Source organism: Mus pahari, chromosome 2, assembly GCF_900095145.1.
Source record: "Mus pahari chromosome 2, PAHARI_EIJ_v1.1, whole genome shotgun sequence".
NCBI lineage: Eukaryota > Metazoa > Chordata > Mammalia > Rodentia > Muridae > Mus > Mus pahari.
Window position 1 is genome coordinate 66,631,337 of NC_034591.1, and position 22,356 is coordinate 66,653,692.

A 22,356-nucleotide genomic window follows, 5' to 3' on the forward strand; every position below is an offset into this window, starting at 1 on the left:
AGGGTTTCTCTGTATAGCTCTGGCTGTCCTGGAACTCACTTTGTAGACCAGGCTGGCCTCGAACTCAGAAATCTGCCTGCCTCTGCCTCCTGAGTGCAGGGATTAAAGGCGTGCGCCGCCACGCCCGGCTTACTGATTTCTTTCTACACCTACCAGCCCTCATAAGTGTCTGATGCCACAACCCCATATAGTTCTGATTCTCTCTTGATTTTTCTTTCTTCTCCCACTTCTCTTTTAAATTTCTTAGATTTTATGTGTCAGTATCTTGCTTACATGTATGTATGTGCACCCTATACATGCCTGGTGCCTGCAGAGGTCTGAAAGGGTTTTAGATCCTGTAGAATTGGAATTATGAATGGCTGTGAGCCACCACGTGGGTGCTGGAAATTGATCCTGGGTCCTCTGTAAGAGCAGCAAGTACTCTAAGCTACTGAATTAAAAAAATTTTTTTGATTATTTTTGTGTTTTTTCAAAACAAGGTCTACTAAGTAGCTCTAATGGTCCTGGAACTCATTCTGTAGAGCAGGTTGGCCTTGAACACACAGAAATCTGAATGCTTCTGCCTCCCAAGTGCTGGAATTAAAACTGTATCAGCCGAGTGGTGGTGGTGCGCGCCTTTAATTCCGGCACTTGGGAGGCAGAGGCAGGTGGATTTCTGAGTTCTAGGCCAGCCTGGTCTACACAGAGAAACCATGTCTTGAAACAGCCCCCCCCCCCCCCCCCCCCCAAAAAAAAAGCTGTGTACCACAATACCCAGTTTATTTTTTTTGTTGTTGTTTTTTGTTTTTTGTTTTTTTTTCATTTTTCGAGACAGGGTTTCTCTGTATAGCCCTGGCTGTCCTGGAACTCACTCTGCAATACCCAGTTTAAAACAAAGAATTTTTAAAAAAATTCTTCTCTTTTATATTACATTCTGAACGCAGTTCCAAGTACCTCCTACCCTGCCAGCAGCCTTCCTGCTCTCCACCCTCCCCCCATTCACTCTTCCATTTCTCTTCAGAAAAGGGCAGGCCTCCCACAGATAACATGGCATATCAAGTTACAGTACAACTAAACACCACCCCTTGTATTAAGACTGGAAGAAAAACCCAGTAAGAGGAAGAGGGTCCCAAAGCAGTCAAAGAGTGAGAAGACAGCCTCTGCTTCTTTTGTTAGGAGTCCCACAAGAAAACCAGGAACACAACTATAACATGTATGCAAAGTTGCCTCAAACTCACAATTTTGTCACTGCCGCCTTCGTGATGGAATTACAGATGTGTTTTCCCACCTGACACCTCCTCCCTTTTATTTTTGCTTTTCTTGAGACAGGGTTTCATGGATCGCAGGCTGACTGCAAACATGGTATATAGCCTAGATTACTTTGAACTTCTGATCCTTCTGCCTCTCCTTAGTTTTATGGAGTACTAGGGATCAAACCCAGAGCTTTGTACATGTTAGGCAAACACTCTTATCAAGTTTGCTACATCCCAAGCCTTTTTCTTTTTTTAAAGAATTGACCACAGTCATAGACATATGATGGCTTTAGTCACCTTGATCAGTTAAATGTCTCTCCATATCATGTCTAAGGCCACCAAGGAAGGCAGATAATACAGCCTCACCAGAGCAGCCTCAAGAACAGAGCATTCCTAGGTTCTCAAGTTAGTCAATTTACATTCCAAATAAAGGGCTTGCTTGATAAAACATCAATGAACTATGTGGGTGTGTGCTTATTAGCAAAGCTGTATTTATAGTAAAATCTTGGAATTGTCCTTAAAAAATGGGGCTGGAGACATCTCTTTAGTAGTTGAAAGCACTTGATGCTCTTGTAGAGGACCAGAGTTTTGCCTAGCATCCATGTTGGGTGCTCACAACTGCCTATACCAATAGCTCCAGGGTTGCAACTTTTGCAAGCAAACTTTAGTTGGTTGGTTTTGTTTTGTTTTTTGTTTTTCAGAACAACTTTTCTCTTCAGTAGCCCTGGCTGTCCTGAAACTCACTGTGTAGACTAGTCTGGGCTCAAACTCAGAGACCCTCTTGACTCTGATGCTTCCACCACCACCCAGCAAGATAGTCTCATTAGCCCGACATGGTCTTGAACTTGACATATAGCTAAGGATGACCTTGAACTCCTGATCTTCCTGTCTTCACTTCCCAAGTGCTGAGATTATAGACCTTTACTACACATTATATACCTCATATAATATTCATAAATATAAGTAAATATATGGAGAATAACAGGTCAGAAAGGTGGCATGTACATTCCTGAAGACTAAACTAAGCAATTCAAAATTAAGTATGTTCAAGAGCTAGTATATGCCAATTAGTTTTTGGCTACTAGTTTATAACTTAAAAATTAAAAATAGCACAAGAATTCCAATACCTACTAATCGACTTCAGTGATAAACAGGATAAATAGTTACCAAGGATAATTAAGCCATCCTTATGTTACTGGGCTACAGGATTTAGGATTATGGTCTTGTGGGGTAAGGACAAGGAGATGTACAAATGAGTGTTGCACTGGTTGGTTCTTGGCGGGACATGAGAATGACCTGGGGGCCTTAGGAGAGATTTAAAAGCCAGGGCCCATTCTAGAATCGTTTCATTGCTCTGTGACAGAGAATGGATTTTTTTTTCAAGTTCTTTCAAGTGATTGCTGAGTGCCCGTGAGAATTAGAAGATCATGGAACAAGAAAGTTAGTTATTGAACTGGAAATAGCCTGAGTTAGCCTGCTTTCCTGAAGCAGAGAGTGGGGATGAGAGAATAATAAAGGGTCTTTGACTCCATAGTGAGAAGCCATAATGTGATTCCAGCCACACACATTCCAGCAGAAGAAAGTGGCCCTTGTTTCTTAATCCCACTGACCACATTGGTAGTGCATAGCCTTTTTCGGATTGGTTACTTGGGTTTGTTGTTTTTTGATATGGCCTCAAGGCTAGCCTTGAGCTCTTGGTCTTCCTGCCTCAGCTTCCAGAGTGCTGAGGTTATAGGTGTTTAATATCACATGCCTACTTGTTAGTTAGGCATGGGGCAATATCAAGATAGACATGTTATCCTCTTTACTTAGCTGCGAGTAAGCCTAGACATTTATTTTATCAAATAAATCTCCACCTGTCTCTGTCTGCAGAGTGCTGAGATCAAAGGCATGCAGTCCCATGTTGGCAAAGGGGTAAGAGTAACTGCCTTTCCTGAGCACCTACTATATGCCAGACGTTAATTTATAAGTTTTCAATACTAAAGTAGTCTAGCATATCCCCTATTTATATATATAATATATATAATAGGGAGGTTTAGAGAGGTTTAGGAAATGGTAGATAAATGTGATGAAATGTATGAGACGCCTCTCTTGTCCTCTCCTGCATCTATCATTTCAAATACACTGTCCAGAGCACTAGCTGTAGAATTTTTAGAAGAGACAATAACAAACAGTCAATGCCACCCGACAGATCAAGGGCCAGGCCTGAATCTATCTCTTGTAAAAAGTGTACATTAGCTATGATGGTTTAACTAGCTGTCCATTTTGCTCCTCGGGGAACTTATAGTTAGCTAGTGATTGGAGTATCTCAGCCTTCTCAGTCCCTTGGCCTTTGGAGCACCTGATATAGGGACCATAACCAATGCAGCACCAGCAGCACCCACATTATGCCCTTTTTTTTCTTCCAGAAGTGTACCTTAGCCACCCCATGCCCCTTCTGCTTGTATAGGTTTCTGTGCTCTGTAGTTGGTAGGCTTAGTGGTTATAAAATAATGCTAATATGGTGAAAATGTGCATTTGAACCTGCTTAAGTTGAGATTTTTGTTCAAATAATACTGTGAACTGGAGCCCCAGCCCAAGTAGTCTCTGCTGCACAGTAAAGGTGTGCATGGCTGTGTGAAAGTCCACCTGCAGAAGAAACTGAATTAGACACACTGTGTTGATGCCTTGCTGTATAAAAAGGAACATTGATATGACTCACTACATACTTAAGAAGGGACATCGTATTCATTTTATCCTGAGGAGATAACTTAAACACTTGGGACTAACCTAGTCCTCTGTTTCTCATCTCTAGGAAAGAGAAAATAGAGTTGATATCCCATAGGTCAGAAAATGTCTTCTCAGATGTGGATTGCTGGTAGAAAAGCATTTGCCTGGAGCTTCCCAGGCTGGGCTTACTCAGTTCCTCTACTAATAGTGGACATGATGTTTACAGTGAGATATATGTACTCGCATGCATGCACAACCTGTAACCAGGAAACAGGGAAAGAAATCACTGACACCTTCATTATCCTCTAAGCTTCTAGAGGATAAGTCTATGAGATACTCATTTCTATATCCTGGAAGCATAGCTAACGAAGCACTGGATAACTGTCCTGAAGAGAGCCCCTCTGGCACCCCACCCTTCCCCATAGCTTTTAAGTGTAGTAGAACTCATGGCTTCCACCAGGTCTGACTTTCCACAAGGTGATAAGCCTTAGAGAGCTCAGTCCAGACAAGATAAGGACTGGTCATTTAGGAAGACAAAGTGGACAATATGCTACAGATAACTACAGGGATTTATCTTTGGTGGGTAATTACCTTTTTTTTTTTTTTTTTTTTTAAGACTGACCTGGAACTATGGACTATGGAGACCAGGCTGGCCCTAAATTCTACCTACCTCTACCTCTCAAGTGCTAGGAATAAAAAGTGTGCACCACCACATCTAGCAAAAGGGTTAGTAGTATCTGGGAGCCTACTATGTGCCAGGCATTAGTTCCTAATATTTCAACATTAAAATAAGACAAACATAACACCCCACCCTGTTTATATAGAACATAGGAGGTTCAGAGACAGTAAATGTTAAAAAAGAAAAAAAAAACAAAAACAAAACCCACAGCCAGTGGCAATGTTGCAATTTAAACCGAAGAAGAGTATGCAACCACACACACACAAAACAACAACAACAAAACCATCTTATGCCTAAGCAAAAACACACATAGTAGGTGTTCAGTAAATATTTGGGTAAAATTTTTACAAGGGTGAGGCACCATTTTCTCCTGGGATGTCCAATGCATTCCTGTCCAGGCCGCAGCATGACTTGGGACGTGAAGATCGACCACCCCAACCAGACCTAGAGGCCAGCGGTGGCCGTCTCATTTCTTTGCGGGAGGCGGTGGCCCCCAGCCTGGAGTGGCCCCGGCCAGCCCTGCAGGCGGGCAGGAGCTCCGAAGCCATTGGCTGGCGCGCCGGCTGCGAAGGGCGGGGAGCGCCACCGAAGGGGACTGTTTGCTCCTACGGGCTGTAGATGGAGCTGTCCGGCCCCGGCAAGGGGGAAGGCGCCTGGAAAACGTTCTTCTTCTCCCTGGCCGGCCCGAGCGGGGAACAGCACTCCCAGGATGCAGTTTGTGTCAACACGGCCGCAGCCTCAGCAGCTGGGCATCCAGGGTTTGGGGCTGGACAGCGGGAGCTGGAGCTGGGCCCAGGCTCTGCCCCCGGAGGAGGTCTGCCACCAGGAGCCGGCGCTACGCGCGGAAATGGCCGAGGGAATGCCGCCCATGCAGGTGGGTGCAGCGCCCGCGGGCGCCATGGCCGCGCCGCTGCCGTGGGGGCGGGGCGGGGCCGGGCCTCGGGGAGCCTCGCGGCTGCCGGGGCCCCGGGCGGACGGCGGAGCGGGCCTGGTGCAGGCCCCGAGCGCCAGGCCCTGCCGCGCTGCCACGGTGCCGCTGTCCGGGCCGGTGCGGCCGGGACCCGGGGCCCGCAGGATGCGGAAGCCGGGGCTGTGTTGCCCTGGACCTAGCGCGGCAGTGGCCGCTTCACTGAGCAGGGACTCGGGTTCCTCTTGGCGTCCGGGTCGACCCGCCTGGGTTTGCGGCAGGCCTATTCCCGGCCCACAGAGGGAACAGTTTAACCATGTTTACACTGTAGCCAGTTTAATAAAAGGGTTTAAAGCTGTCTTATTGCTGTCTTTTTCCGACTATAAAGAGCAGCCCACTTTTCCTCTGTAGAACGGATGAGCCAGGGAAGAGACTGGGGAGGGGACTTTGTCATCTTGGGTTGGCAAACTTGCCTGCATATTGGAATCGCCAGGGCAGCCTAGGACAACTGACTACGCCCAAACCGCATCCCCGAGCGTTGTCTTGGGGTCCTGAGGGTGAGAGAGAAGGCTGCGTACGTACGAGATCTCAGGACTTAGCTGGCACGGCCTTGGGTATATACAGCACAAGGGGAAGGGTTAGCGTGGCTTAACATCACTGTCTCAGAAGGGAGACTGAGTTACCCGGGGACTGGACTCTGAAGAAGCCACCCCTGTGTTCCTATCTGATTCTCAATCAGGACTTAAGACTTGACAAGTCAATATGAAGACGTTCGGTTGTTTTTGAGCAAAATGACCAACTGTAGGTCTTCAAACCTGCAGCGATGCAACCAGCCTCAGACTTCCTACACTTCCATTGTCAGACTTACCCCTTCTCTGGACAAGGCCCCAGTGAAGCCTCCATAAGCCCAATGGATGGCACTGACAGCCATCCGGCCACCAGGACCCAGCAGGGGCTGGCATTCCTAGGGCCCTGTTGTTCTCACTCCCATGTCAGAGAGGAATTCTTAGATGCTGTGGGGTAGTCGTCTGGCTATCACAGCTTCTAGAGTTTGAGGAAAATAATTCATGATTGTCAAAAGCCAGTCAGTCCGGCTCACTTCAAAGCAGTAGGATTCCACTTTTCCCAACTGGAGGGCCCCTTCAGCAGAAGCAGAAAGAACCAAGAGAGAAAGGGACATGTCTTCTGGCCTGTGTTGTCATCCCACACACCCTGAGCACCCTCCACTTTTCTTTCTCTGTTGTTGAGCTCAGCACCCAGCTATATCTAGTGGAAGAGAAAGAGGCAGGCTCTGGGCCATGGGGAGCCCCCTCGTCAGGAAGCAGGGAAGGGAGCCAGGAGGTTTTTGTTGTAACCCTCACAGCGGGTAAAGAATGTCCCTCTTCCTGTCTAAAAAGTGCTATTGTCTAGTAAACCTATTTTCAGTTTGCACAGCTATGAAAAAGTAGCAGTGTGTGGAATTGAACAGTGCCTGGTGTACCGTCCAGCCTAGGTGCTCTGGTAGGCTAAGTAGACATGGCAGTGATTGCGTGTTTGCAAAGTGTTTGTGTTACCTGTGGCACTTAGAGCCCTGCCAGTTGGCAGGGCAGGGCGGTGCTAAAGAATGGCCAGCTGCTTCTTTGTTCCTCAATTTCATCATCTTTAAAGCAGAGATAATCATTCTTGCCCCAACCTGCAAGAGAGATTGCTCAGGAGATTAACTCCAGTCGACTTACAGGGAAGTTCCTACCTTGAAACAAAGAATGAGAGCCAAATGGGAAGTTTGCCATTCAGTGTCGTCTGTGAGGAAAGCAGCTGTTCTATTCAGAGAGAGGAAGGGTCTGTGCTGTTAGGCAGGGGGCAAGGCCTAGACTTGCCAGAGGCTGAAGCAGGTGAGCTAGTAACCAGCCTGGCTCTCCTAAGAAGGAAATGGAAGACTGGTTAGTTGGATGGGTGGGTGACTGTTCCAGCTACCACTGAGGTCATTAATGAGCCTAGCCAGAGGCAGAGGTTTGATAGAAGAGAGATATTGCATAGTACTTGACTGCTTATCCCATTTTCCAGCCACCTTCTCTCACACACATGTTCTTATCCTGAGCTGTCACTTTCTTCCCTCGCACACAGGCTCAAGAATGGGACATGGATGCCAGGAGACCAATGCCTTTTCAGTTCCCGCCCTTTCCAGATAGGGCCCCTGTCTTTCCTGACCGCATGATGCGTGAGCCCCAGTTGCCCACAGCAGAGATCTCGCTCTGGACCGTGGTGGCTGCCATTCAGGCTGTAGAAAGGAAGGTGGACGCCCAGGCTAGCCAGCTGCTGAACTTGGAGGGACGTACAGGCACAGCAGAGAAGAAGCTTGCTGACTGCGAGAAGACAGCAGTGGAGTTTGGTAACCACATGGAGAGCAAGTGGGCCGTGCTGGGGACCCTGCTACAGGAGTATGGGCTGCTGCAACGTCGCCTGGAGAACCTGGAGAACCTGCTTCGCAACAGGAACTTCTGGGTCCTGCGGCTGCCCCCTGGCAGCAAGGGGGAGGCCCCCAAGGTATGTGGTGAGACAGGGGCAGAGCTAGGTGAGGACTGGCACAGGTGAACAAATCCTTGGTTTCATCTCGTAGAGCACTGCAGACTTCACTAGTTCCATGTTGTCTCAGTGGCTCTGTAAAGCCTGTCTTAGGCCCTTAACTTGGTCCTGCCTGTTGTATCCCAGAAGAGCTGGCCCCACAAAGACCCTATGTGCTTGTCTTGTTCTTGATGCTTGGTTTTATTCGTTTGACAGTGCATGTGCTTGTCTGAACCATATCTGGAGAAGCTCCAAACCTAGAATCATTTCCGAGTTACGATTGCTGATCTCAGTTGGGCCCTACGCGGATTGAGACTTTTGATCTATTCCTGTTTCCACCTTTTCCCTGGTTTATCAAAGCTGCATTTTTGAGTTGATGGCCCTGTATCTATTTCTCTGAGAGAATGGAGGCTTTGGGGTGCTGGGTATGGTGGCTCACACCTGGAATCTAAGCACTGAAGGAGCTGAGGCACTAGTGTTCAAGGGCAGAGTTTGAGCTACACAGTGAGTTCAAGGCCAGCCAAAGTCTATAGAATGAGACTTTGTTTCAATAAAACAAAAAACGAGGCTGGAGAAATGGCTTTCTGGCTAGGGGCCCTAGTCTCTCTTATAGAGGACCTGGGTTCGATTCCCAGCATCCAGAACTGACTCCTGCAAGTTGTCCTCTTATATGCATATGTGCACAAATAAAGGTAGCAAGCAAAAGAGATGCTTCCATAAATTGAAGTATAGAAGTGTGTTCCTTGGTCTGCTGTCTTGGACGCACACAGATTCTGCCTCCATGATTGTGTCCACCCTTGCCCTTCCTCTTCCTCAGCTGTCTCCTCTGCCCTAGATCATGTTCACCATAAGTGTGAGCACTGTACTGGACCTCGCACCTCCCTCCACCTCATTCTCATTCTCACCATCATACTGGCTGTGGTGGTTCATGCAATTTATCTTAGCCATTGTGGGGCAGAGGCAGGCAAATCTCTGAGTTTGAGATCAGTCTGGTCTACATAGTGAGTTCTGGTCAGTCACAGCTACCAATTCAGATCTTATCATCATCATCATCATCATCATCATCATCATCATCATCATCCCCATCGTCTGTAAATATTTCAGTGTATCATTATCATCATCATCTTTCTCATCAATATTTCAATTTTCACTGTAAAAATGTAAGGACTAGTTTTAAAGTATGACAAGTACCACATTATGCTGCCTCTGTCTCCTCCACCATGATGTTCAGATTTTCAATTGATTCCTTTTCTCCATTTTTTGTTTGTTTGTTTGAATTTTAAAAGTCATATGTGGTTGGATGACAGTTTTCAGGACTTGGGTCTCTCCTTGTAGGTTCTAGGGTTAAACTTAAGTCACCAGGCTTGTGAGGCGTACATTTTTACCTGCTAAGCCGACTTGCCAGCCTGGAACTTTTTGAAACCTGTAGGCTCTTCCTTCATTTCTTATTCTTCCGTGTACTTTATGTGGTGGAACTGGGCTGTTCTGATCCTCTGTTCTCATTGAACAGGTTCATCTGTTCTTAGTATTCCAGTAAATTGGTAACTGGATAACTCTCTCTGGATCCAACTCCATCAGACTTTTTCTCCCTATCGTTCTCTCCTGTTGGTCCTGTTAAGGTCCTCATTGTGTCCACAGTGTATGACCTTTAGTCTGCCTTCATCCTTTTAATCCCATCAGCAGTAGCGGTGGGACCCCTTCCTTGGAGCACCTTTCGAGTGGCTTCCAGAAGCCTCTCTTGATCCTTCCCCTCTCTTACTGGCTGCTCGCTGGTCCTTGGTCTGCACTGCTGGCTTGGCTTCCTTTTTTGATTCTCTGAGTCTTTGCAGAGTGGTCCTGGCTCAGCTTCAGCATATGTGCTCATCTGCATCCTTCATTCCTGACTCCATCCAGACCCAAGGCTGTAGCTGCAGTCTGTTGCTCCCAAATGCACCCTAGCCTGTGTCCCACCCAGTTTTCTTCTTGGATGTCAAATTTACAATTCTTCCTGCTAACTCAGCATCCTGAATTTAACTTAACCAGCCTGAACACTGGCTGTGGCTTATCTTTTGCCACTTGTTGGGCTCTTCTTTCTTTCACCCCATTTCTTCCACTCTTTCAACCCCCTGCCACCCAACTAGATAAGAGAGAAAGAAGGAGAGAGAAGAAAGGAAAGAGATCCCCGAATAAAGTCAAGGGATAGAAAGATGATGTTATTGTTAGACTACTTCCTGCTGATTCGGGGCATCAAGTTCCTTGGGGCAAGTCTGATCTTTGCCATCAGGATATCTAATATCTTCTTGGGCATGACTACTTAACAAACTACAAACAACAACAATTAATCCACAGCCAACAACCTACCGTTTCTTGGGGACCTAGCATCCATATACCCTATAAAAAGTCCCCAGAATTCCAAACACAATCACAGAAACTACCTGCAGCTGGCAAACCCATGCCTCTGCCAGAGCATGAGGCAAATCACAGTCAGCAGCCCCATCTTCCCACACCCGGGATTAAAATGAGAACATATTCTTATATGAATAATTTTTGTGTTTTTTAAAGAAACCAAAATTTCAAAATTGTCACTATACTGGGTCATTTGTCTGAAGCTTGTTCTGATGACAGCTCCATTCTTTCAGTCACTCAGACTCAAGTTCTGGGCTCCTACCCAGCCACTGCCTCTCACATCTCACCTGTGGTGCACCTCCACGGTCTGACCAGCTCCATCACTCGCTTCCAGCCACTCTCATCTTACCTGATTATTGTTTCAGTCTCCTAACTGGTCTCCTGTTCTTCATCCTTGGGTAGGCCCCAGACTACAATATATTCCTAAAATAATAGCCACAGTGACCCGATTCAAACACCTCATTTATGGCCTCGGGATGTGGCTTGGTTGGTAGTGCTTGCCTGACATGTAGGGACTGATCCCTAGCACCTCATAAAATTTGGCGTGGTAGCACACGCCTTTAATCACAGCACTTGGAAGGGGAGGTGGAGAATCTGAATTTGAAGATTATCCAAGTCTACATAGCAAATTCAAGGCAACCCCAGGGATATACGCGACCCTGTCTTAAAAAAAAAAAAAGAAAAAGAAAAAGAAAAAGAAAAGAAAAGAAAAGAAAGTGTCATACTAAACCGTCTAAATCTCCCAAATGGCTTTTCATCTTTTTCTTCTTATTTGCATGCAATCTTTTGTTAAACTTTTAAAATTAGATTTTATTTAGACAGAGAAGGGTATGTGTCACAGCATGTCTTTGGAGGTCAGAGGACAACCTGTGGGAATTGACTCTGACCTTCTGCCATGTGGGTCCCAGGGATGGAACTCAGGCTGTCAGTGTTGGTGGCAGGTGACTCTACACATTGAACCATCGCACCAGCCCCTAGCTTCCTATCTCGTTCCAAATAAATGTCCAAGTGTGCCACCTTCTTGACCTCATGCCCCATCACATTCCCTTTTGCCCAGTACCTGCCAGCTGTCTAGCCTCCTGCACCACCAGATGCTCCCATCACAGGGACACTGCCCCAGGAAGCTCCTTCTCTGGTTATCTGCCTGCTTCTCTTGTCAATCCCCCATTTCCATAAGGGGTTTGTTTAGCTGTTACTTAATCAGTATGCCCTTCCATGGTCACCTTATACTAAGGAATCGAGCCCCAAGCTTTGTGTGGTAGCACATTCCTGTAATACCAACACTTGCAAAGCAGGAAGATTTTGTGTTTGCAGTCAGCATGGGTAATGTATTGAGGCTGGGCTACACAACAATACCCTATCCAAATGAACAAACAAGGAACAGTACCAAGTTCCTCCTGAATCTTGAATATTTACTTTTTGTTTTCTTTTGGTTAGCATTTCCTAACCAAAATGTAAATTGGTTCATGGCTGAGCCTTGTGTTTCTAACAGCAATGGACTTAGAGTTGGTATGTGAAGCACACTTACTTGGTCTCTAACTGAAGAGCTCTGAACTCCTAGGAAGGGACCATGTTTTAGTGTGTCTTTGTGTCCTCTGGGATATCCAGTCTATTGACAGTACCAGAAGAGCCACCAGACATCTGTGTATCTAGGCTGTAAGGCATTGGGTTGTAATAGCCCCAGAGTGGATCCTGCCTCAGCTGTGAGGTGGGGTATGTTGCTCTAGCAGCATGATCGGCATTTCCCTTGATTCTCCTGCTTCCCTTCATTCTCGTGTGTACCCTGTGCCTTGACTGAGTGAAATATACTGCCACTTGGTCTGTATGTTGACTAAAGTGGTAGGAGTCTCTAGTTGCCACAGGCCATTGCATGATAATGGAATTGTTATAGGATATGGGATCAGGAGAGTTGGGTTTGTTTTTTAAAGACTTTATTATTTTTTTAAATGTGCTTTTGCCTTCATGTATGTCTAAGACTGTTAGATCTTAGAACTATAGTTGTGAGCTGCCCTGTGGGTACTGGGATTTGAACCCAGGTCCTCTGAAAAAGCAGTCAGTCCTCTTAAGTGCTGAGCCACCTCTCCAGCCCCCAGGATGTGGGTTTGTATCTTCCTCCCCCCCCCACAGGGTTTCTCTGTATAGCCCTGGCTGTCCTGGAACTCACTTTGTAGACCAGGCTGGCCTCGAACTCAGAAATCCACCTGCCTCTGCCTCCCGAGTGCTGGGATTAAAGGCGTGCGCCACCACGCCCGGCATGTGGGTTTGTATCTTGACCGTGCCACCTTCTGGCCTTCCTAATATTGGGCAAGTATATTTTTTTGTTGTCTCTGAGCTTCATCAGTGTCTCCTTAGAGAAGCGTAAGTAGTTTAGCAAATTTTTAGCTAGTCCCTTTGAGCTTCAGTGTTGTCATTTATAACATGCAGATGACATTGTAATTGCTTTGTGGAGTTTCGAGAAGTCATTGATTTTGTTTATGGGAAAACACTATGTAGTCATTGTTAGTTATTTGTTGCTGGACAGTAAATGACCCCAAAATGGAAGCCTAGTGAATATATCATCTGATAGTTTCTGTGAGTGAGGAATTAGATACAGTTTGGATGGTTCTGTTCGGTCAATCCTGTGAGGTTCCAGTGTGGCTTTTGATTGGTGATGCTGTCATTTGAACATTGACTACAGCTCCCTTACCTGGTTATTGGACCTCCCCAAGACTGCTTGAACCTACTTATAACATGGAAGCCACCTCTATGTTTCCTAGATTGAGGGATTCAAAGAGATAGGATGGGATGGGTCTTGTATATTCTGTGCCATACAATATCATTTCATTTGCTAGATGTAAGTTACCAAATCCTGCATGCATTCAAGAGGTGAAGATTAGGCTCTTGTACTTGAAGGGACTGTAAAACTATTTAAAGGCTAGGGAGATGTAATATGCTTGCTGTGTAAGCATTAAGAACCTGAGTTCAGCCGGGCGTGGTGGCACACGCCTTTAATCCCTGCACTCAGGAGGCAGAGGCAGGTGGATTTCTGAGTTCGAGGCCAGCCTGGTCTACAAAGTGAGTTCCAGGACAGCCAGAGCTACACAGAGAAACCCTGTCTTGAAAAACCAAAAAAAACAAACAAACAAACAAAAAACCAAAACCTGAGTTCAATTCCCAGAACCTATGAAAAATAGCCAGGTGTGTCATTGTGTGCTTGTAATCACATTCTAGGGATGTAGAAACAAAAGGATTCCTTTGGGCTCCAGTCTAGCCTAATTAAGGAGCTCCAAGCCATTGAGTCTGTCTCAAAGGAGGTGTGTACACACGTACACACATACCCATACACATATGTGAACCTGCACACACAAACATGATCACATGTATGCACAAAAGGAAATCATGTGTGTGTTCTATAACCACAACTCTAAAGTGCCAAAAGAATGTTCTTGAACGAGGTTCACCATAGTTAATGCCTCATTGTATGTTCTTGGGTGTTCAAAATGCATTCTCTTTTTCTATTAGGTCTAGGAAGGATATTCTCTCTGATCTTTTATTGTGTCTACTAATGAATTCCTAACTAATTCATGGGTAGTCTTTCCTGTCTGCAGCTAGTCTGCAGGCTTCTGTTTACCTCAGACCATGTCTTAGATTTCTGTATTCTGTCACCATGACACTTTAAAAAAGTGATTCTGTTTCCAACTGTATAGAAATTACTCTGAGACAGGTGGTGGTGGTACAAGCCTTTAATCCCAGCACTTGGGAGGCAGAGGCAAGTGAATGTCTGAGTTCTATCGAGGCCAGTCTGGTCTACAGAGCAAGTTCCAGGACAGCCAAAGCTGCATAGAGAAACCCTAACTCCAAAAACTAGAAAGAAGAGGAGGAGGAGAAGGAGAAAGAATTGACTCCAAAGAAATTGTAGAATAAGATGAAGAAGCTACCATACTGCAGAAGATGGTGACCACACCTTGGATATACTTAGTTTTAGCTACTTATAGCTGATTGAAAGGAATGGCTAAGAAGGCTATGAAACTTTGAAGGAAGCAAGGAAAGTTTAAGTCATCCCCAAAGAGGTAACAGCTGCAATAAAAGCAATGAAATTGCCAACCTTAAGGCGAAGAAGAAACAAAGGGAATTAGTAGCCAGTTCAGCAGTTCCCATGTGAGCCAACTGTTTAACAGGCAATATAGTCACAGGAACCAAACAAGAAAATTCCAGAAAGGTGGTCTGCCTATCAGGGAGATTTTAGCAGCAAATCATTGATTGTTTTTCCAGGATATGGTTTGGCTTGAGTTCTGTAGACCAGGCTGGTCTCAAACTCAGAAATTCTCCTGCCCCTGCCACTCAAGTGCTGAGATTAAAGGTGTGCACCATGAACAGCCAGCTAGATGTTAGATTTTAGGGAACTAAAATGTATACAGATTTTGAAAAAGGAAAAATAGGCTTTTCTTTGGGTGTCTCAAATGAACTGAGATAGAATCGAGTGAAGGGTTTTGTTTTACATTTTTTATTTGTGTGTGTGTGTGTGTGTGTGTGTGTGCGCGCGCGCGCGTGTGCGCGCACTTCCACCATGTGGCTTCTGGGACTTGAACTCATGTCGTCATGCTTGGCAGCAAGTGCCCTTACCCATTGAGCAATCTTTCCAGTCTGAGTGAATAAAGGTCTTCCTTCCATTGAAATGACCCTCAGGAGAAACATCCAGTGAGAGGGAGAAACTGAAGATGTGAAAGACCAACATCGCTTGGATTGAGTTTGCAGATGGGAGGTGGAGGAGAACAGAATGAATGTGGCAGGTTTGGCTTAGCAAGAAGAGAAGAACAAAGAAGGAACTCCATTATACCCACCTGAGGTCAGAGAGGAGCAGGAGAAGATGGAGGCCAGACAGGGCTTGGGGAGTGAAGTTTGCAATGAACTTCCTGAGGAGTATGGTAATGTGTCAAAAAGAAGTCAACAAAAGGCTTCCAAGCAGCCATGGGACAGCTGGTGTGAATCTGTGGCAGATATTAATTGGAGAATTTCATGGTTTCATCTAGCAACAGGGAAATAAAGTGAAGAAAGGGGATTGCTCGAAAAACCAAAAAAGAGAAAGAAAGAAAGAAAGAAAGAAAGAAAGAAAGAAAGAAAGAAAGAAAGAAAGAAAGAAAGATAGATTGCATGTTTTCTCAGATTGAGGATTTGTCCAAACCTGGTAGGAATTCTAGTTTTAATTCTTTTTTTTTTTTTTCCTTGTTTTTGGTTTTCCGAGACAGGGTTTCTCTGTATAGCCCTGGGTGTCCTGGAACTCACTTTGTAGACCAGGCTAGCCTCAAACTCAGAAATCCACCTGCCTCTGCTTCCTGAATACTGGGATTAAAGGCGTGCGCCACCACCGCCCGGCTCTAGTTTTAATTCTAATGATGGACTGGGAACAGTCAGTTAGTAGGCGCTGCACACAGCTTGCATATCACCCCTGCATAGAGTCCCCTTGATGTTTTATGCACCCAGCTTGTGGACTGACAGTCCTGGCTCTTTATCATTCACATAAATGTACTGCACAAGCCCACGTTAGCCCCGAATGTGCCGTGTAGAGTAGGACTGGGTGAGATTTGAGACACGGATTTCAGAGCCAGAGTGAGCCACTGATTCGATAGGGATATGAGAGGGCTAGGAAGGAAGCCTGCGTGGTCAGAGAGGGAAGTTCGGGGACTAGTTAATGGAAGTGAAACAGCTTGGTCCAACACGAGGTGGTGCTGGTGAAGGTTGAAATGAGTACGGACGAGGATCCTGGTCAGAACGAAACAGCAGCTCTAGACTGCAGCTCAGAATGCCTTGACTAGCAGTGACTGAGGGTAGCCAACTGCAGCAGGAGTTCCTCATAAAGACAGGGCAGGCTCCTGGAGCCGAGGCATGGGCTTCACGTGTTCAGTGTGGATTGACAAAATATTTTAGTGACAAAATTTAACTTTTGGGGCTGGACCAATGGCTTAGTGGTTAAGAGCACTGGCTGCTCTTCTCCAGGCCCCTGGTTTGATTCCCAATACCCAAATTGAGGCTCTCATCCATGTAACTCCATTTCCAGAGGATCCTAACCCTTCTGGCCTTTGTCAGCACTGAAAGCCCATAATACATAATACAGACATAATACAGATAAAGCATTCATACACATAAAATAAAAATGATTAAATCTTGAAAAAAATTTAACTGTGTACACACAGGTGATCTGACCTGAAATACAGGTTTTGTCACACACAGTTTTACTGTACTTGGCTCTCTGATTCCCACACTTGGTGTCAATCATATTCCTGCTACTCTGAGCCCCCAAAGAAACATACTGACTACGGCTTTGCCCTGAGTGTCTAGTTCTAAACAGCAAAGGACAGAAGGGAAGAGAGGGCTCAGTGGGCAAGTGCCCTCGTCATTGATGACCTGGATCCTGGTAGAGCTTGAGAACAAGCTCTGCCACTTGTCCTCTGACCTCCACGTTTGTGCCGTTGCATGGGTGTTTCTACACACATACACACAACACACAACAAATAAACAAAATGTTTACAGAAGAAGACAACAAAAAGTAAACAGGCAGTACTGACACCACTGCTGCTGGACGCCTAGGGAGGCCAGCGATCAGGACCCCTGAGTCCATAGAAACGAAGGGATGAGACCTAGGATGTACAGATCGGGATGCTGGGAGCAGAGCTGAGCTCTGAGCTAGGCTGGCTCTGTGAAGAGCAGGGTGAGGAACATCAGCAGGCTGCTGACTAAAACCCTTGTTGGTCCAGGTCCCGGTGACCTTCGTCGACATTGCTGTCTACTTCTCTGAGGACGAATGGAAGAACTTGGACGAATGGCAGAAGGAACTCTACAGCAATCTGGTGAAAGAGAACTACAAAACCCTGATGTCCCTGGGTAAGGGTACTCCCCTCCGCTGGTGAGGGCTCTGCTGAGAGCTTCAAGATGCAAAGGAGCCTGATGGAAAGTAACAGGGAACTTAGGATAGAATGAATATTAAAGGGTGTCAGCTGAGCCGTCACTGTGGTAGTCTATGCGGCACTACCATTATTCTAAAGTACTGTAAAATATCAAGTTTATACCTCCGTGGGTTATATCCTAACAGTTCAGGGTCAACCATGGACTCTGTGCTCTTGACTCTCAGAAAGAGGCTTGCTTTCAAGATTCCTTCTGTACATAATGGCTGCCATGCTGTGGGACATTGGTAACTGAGAGCCCTGCTCTATCATCTTGATCTAAATTCACTTGCAACTTCATATAACCCTTTCCCCCTCCTTCTCTCCATCTCATTGACAGACACAGATGGCCCAGTGTCCAAGCCAGACCCTCCGGTCCAGGCAGAACCCAGGGAAGAGCCTTGCGTGTGGGAGCAGCATCACCCTGAAGAGAGAGAAATCCCAGTGACCGCAGACACAGGTAATAGCTGTTGCTCTAGGGATGGGGCAGGCACCCTACGCACACACACGAGGAGTTGCTACTGTGTAGGTCTGGAGAAAATAGGTCTTAATGAACCCAGGAACCACTTATACCCCAGCTGTTGTGTGGTCACTTACAGGACATGCCTTCAGGGACTAAAACCATACCACAGGCATTGGCCTTTGGTAGCTCTAAACTTACAGGTGAGCTAGGGAAGAGTCTGGCTATGGTGCACACCTTTAATCCTAGCACTCAAGAGGCATACAGACAAATGGATTTCCATGAGTATGAGGCTAACCTGGTCTATGTAGAGAATTCCAGGCCAGCCAGGGTGACACAGTGAGACCCTATCTCAAAAAATAAAGAAGGAAGGGCTTAGGCCAGCACACCTCCCAGACTTGATGGGGTACATGCACAACTGATGGCCCCACACCCAGTCGCAGGGAGACTAACAGAGGAGGTGGAAAGGTTGCAGCAGACATGGTTCTGCCTGGCCAGTTGCTCACTGCCTGCGTGTGATCTGCATCTCATGCTGCATCTCATACCCTATTCTTTCTTTGGCACACATACACTTCCCTACTCACCCCCAAGACTCTCCCCTCACTCATAAAGGAAACATTAGTCCTAAGAATATCACATTTGGCAGCTGTTACTAGGGTGGAAGACATGAGGGTCTGCCCTGGTGCCTCTGCCTCTTGAACAGTGTTAGGACACATGTGGTGTGATGCTGTACTGGTGTCCTCTGCTTGGCTCACTTATCAAGCCTCACCCATATTTATTTATTTTATGGATATGAGTACACTGTTGCTGTCTACACCAGAAGAGGGTGTTGGATCCCATTACAGATGGTTGTGAGCCACCATGTTGTTGCTGGGAATTGAACTCAGGACCTCTGGAAGAACAGAGTGCTCTTAACCACTGAGCCAGTGCTTGAATGGATTATATTTTCACGGAAACTTTCAGCACTGTTCTTTCTCCTTCTTTAGTTTTACTCTAGCTAATTGGTCATAAAATTCCCTCTTTAAGTTGCTAACTCTGGTCCACAAAGTCACACAGACATTATCACTAGAACATGTGTATCATGAGAATCTCCCATACACGTTAGCAGCCCCTCCCCACATCCCTTACAAGCAGCCCCAGCCAGGTAGACCTGCCACTGCCCCTGTGCACTTCCCAAGATGAATGTTTCATTTCAGTGGCCTCTCCCATTCTTCATCAAGCATTGTGGATGTTCTTTGGCAGCTGTGGTTACAGATTCCAATATTGTATGGCTGCTTTTTACATTTGGGCCCTGTGTCCACAAGAGTTTCCCTGAATTATCAAACCATCATGGGTCACAAAACAGAACCAGGACCACTCTACCTGCTTTAGATGAAACCCAGAGAAGTGAGATTGCTAGTGGAGAGGGCTGGTGGTGGAATTGAAGCCGGAATTACAGGGCTGGTGAGATGGCTCAGCGGGTAAGAGCACCCAACTGCTCTTCCGAAGGTCCAGAGTTCAAATCCCAGCAACCACATGGTGGCTCACAACTATCCTTAACAAGATCTGACTCCCTCTGTCTGAAGACAGCTACAGTGTACTTACATATATAGTAAATAAATAAATCTTAAAAAGAGAGAGAGAGAGAGAAATCTACAGTATTTAATTTCTAAAAAAAAAAAAAAAAAAAAAAAGAAACTGGAACCACACTCTTTGGGTCCTTACCCAGTTTCCTGAGCAGTCTTCCCCCAAGAGCTATTTCATTGTCCCAGAAAGCTACAGAAGAAAATGCCCTGTTGGTCACAAAGCAGAATTCTGTGAAAAAAATATATGGCTTTTATGCTTAAGGATGCTATTTTCTTCACACATCAAGATTTGGTTGAGTCTTTGCCCAGCCTGATTGCTTCATAGAGCAGTATGTTTGTGTCAGGCCACTGAGGTAAAAAACAAGGGTGAGTGACTGCTGCTTCCAAAGCCTCCCTTTGGCTTCTCAGACTTCATATTGCTGTTGGCCTAGTCTTTCTTTTTCAAGGTGAGGTCTCACTCTGAGCCCAGCCTAGCTTAGAACTCACTATCCAGGTCAAACTGACTTCCAACGCATGATGATCCTCCTGCCTCAGCCTCTTAACTGCTGGGATTGCAGACATGAACCATCATATCCTTTTTGTTATCCCTTTTTCTTAATATTGGTCACTTCTCTGCTACTGGGACTTTCTGCTCCACAGGGTCCCACATGGCTCCAGTAGGAACCCAAGATTTTTGTATTGTCCCCTGGAGATGCTGGCAACCATGGTTCTGACCTCAAAACATCCTGGTGACCAACATACTGAAAAAAGAATTCTAGGCAGTGTGGTTCTCTCTCCCCAGGAACAGAGACTCTGGTGCCTGCACAGGACATGTCCTCCCAGGTGAAGCGAGAAGAAGCCCTGTGTGTTCGGGGCCAGCGGGGCCTGGAAGAAAGAGCCATCCCCACAGAATCCATCACTGGTGAGTGAGTCAGATAACTACTTGACCAAGGATTAGTGAGGTGAGATGTAGGCTGTAGTCTCTGGCGGTTGTCGCAGGCTAGAGGGCTATGCCAGCAAAGGAAGAGCGATGGATGCAGACCTGGACTGAGACAGGCTTCCACGGAGGTATAAACGTGGTGTTTAGCTACATTCAGCTTAGCTTTTTGGGTTTGTTTCCCTCTCCGTTGTCTAGTAAATTTTGGATTGCCCCTCTGTCCTCTATAAGAAACAGTTTGGTTAATTTAAGCACTTTACTGGACTCTATGGGTACTAGGATATAAAAGCCAGTAAGACCGGATCCCAGACCACAAAGATCCACTGCACAAGCATTTATGAGCCACCACTTCCAAGCCAGGCTCCCCTGGCTTACATGCACACTCCTGGGGAGCTGCTCCTAGATGGTCTCTCAGCTGGGTTGTTTAGATGAGGATCTGCTATGGCAGTAGTGTAAGCGAGGCTCAGCTCTCCAGAGACAGAACCATTGGCTTGTGTGTGTATCATGTGATCATGAACATGGATATGTATAGGAATTTGTTTAACAAACTGGCTGATGTGATTATAGTGGCTGACAGATCCAGAATTTGCTCGGAGGTAGGCTAGTGGGAAGGGACCTGGAAAGGACCTGCTGCAGCTCCATCCACGAGATGATCTTCTGACAATCTCTTCTTCCCTGGGGTTGGCCGTCTTTTTCAATTCAACCCTTTCCTGGTTAGAGGAGGCCCATCCACATTAGAATGGGTCGTCTGTTTGATTTAGTCTACTGACTTAAATGTTAATCTCACTTGTAAAAAAAAAAATTCCTTCATAATAACATCCAGAATTGTGTTTGATCAAATTCCTGGGTATTGTTGCCAAGTTGACACTAAAACTAGCTACCGTACTAGTAAGAGCTCCTTCCTTGTCCCCCCCTCCCCCCAGGAAAGCCTGAGATACACAGGCAAGTGATAATAGCCGAAGGGTAGGAGCCGTCACTGGTTGTCAAATGGGTTCCTTTTTTTAAAGATTTATTTATTGATATATGTAAGTACACTGTAGCTGTCTTCAGACACACCAGAAGAGGGCATCAGATCTCATTATGGATGGTTGTGAGTCACCATGTGGTTGCTGGGACTTGAACTCAGGACCTTCAGAAGAGCAGTGGCACTTAACCACTGAGCAATCTCTCCAGACCCAAATGGGTTCCTTAAATACATCACGTACTGCTGTCTCTAGAAACCTTCAAGAGATAAGAAGACAGTAGATAAAGCAATAGATAATTGGGTTTGATTAAAAAGAAAAGAAAAAAAAATTGTTTGATATAGATTCTAATGGACCCAAGACTAGACTCAAATTTTCTTTGTAGTCAGGGGTGACACTGAACTTCTAATCCTCCTGCCTCCACCTTCCAAGTGTGTGGTTACAGGTTTAGTAGCTTTTGAAAAGAAGGCTGTTTTCTCTTTGAGAAGTTCCATTCAGATACTGATAAAAGGCTTCCCTGAAAGGGCTGTTTCCCTGGGAAATTCCCTCATGAGTATCCCATCTTCTGTGGAGCAGAGACCTCATCCTGTGGGTTAAATCTCTGGAGATATTCTGTTCACTGCCCTGTGATATACTCCAGCCTTCAGCCACAGCTCCATTCATTTTGGCCAGAAGAGCTGGAGCCATTAGCTAATTGGAATAATTTATTGTTATCCTTGACTCTTAGGGCAAACAAATGATTGCTTGAAATCAGATTCACTAAATAACACGGACTGGTGGGATCCCTCCTTCTCTAACATGTTTGCTGTCTGTGTTTCCATGAGTAGATTCCCCCATCTCTGCCCAGGACCTTCTGTCCCGGATTAAGCAGGAGGAACAGCAGTGTGTGTGGGACCAGCAGGATTTGGCAGAGAGAGATATTCCCACAGACCCCAATTCAGGTGAGAAACAGATCAGAGTGGTTTTTTTTTTAATATTTCATGTATGTGAGTACACTGTAGCTGTCTTCAGACACACCAGAAGAGGGCATCAGATCCCATTACAGATGGTTGTGAGCCACCATGTGGTTGCTGGGAATTGAAC

General features: G+C 45.9%; 1 protein-coding gene across 1 annotated transcript in view; it reads left to right on the forward strand.

Moving 5' to 3' along the window:
• The first annotated feature begins 5,218 nt into the window (after nt 1-5,218).
• Nucleotides 5,219-22,356, forward strand: part of Znf282 (zinc finger protein 282) — a 30,166-nt gene continuing 13,028 nt past the window's right edge. The window contains exons 1-6 of the mRNA XM_021191053.1: nt 5,219-5,494; nt 7,631-8,050; nt 17,185-17,311; nt 17,711-17,830; nt 20,177-20,296; nt 22,101-22,214. Of these exons, the coding sequence (XP_021046712.1) occupies nt 5,330-5,494; nt 7,631-8,050; nt 17,185-17,311; nt 17,711-17,830; nt 20,177-20,296; nt 22,101-22,214 (1,066 nt within the window). The 5' untranslated portion in view covers nt 5,219-5,329. The remainder of the gene's footprint in view (nt 5,495-7,630; nt 8,051-17,184; nt 17,312-17,710; nt 17,831-20,176; nt 20,297-22,100; nt 22,215-22,356) is intronic.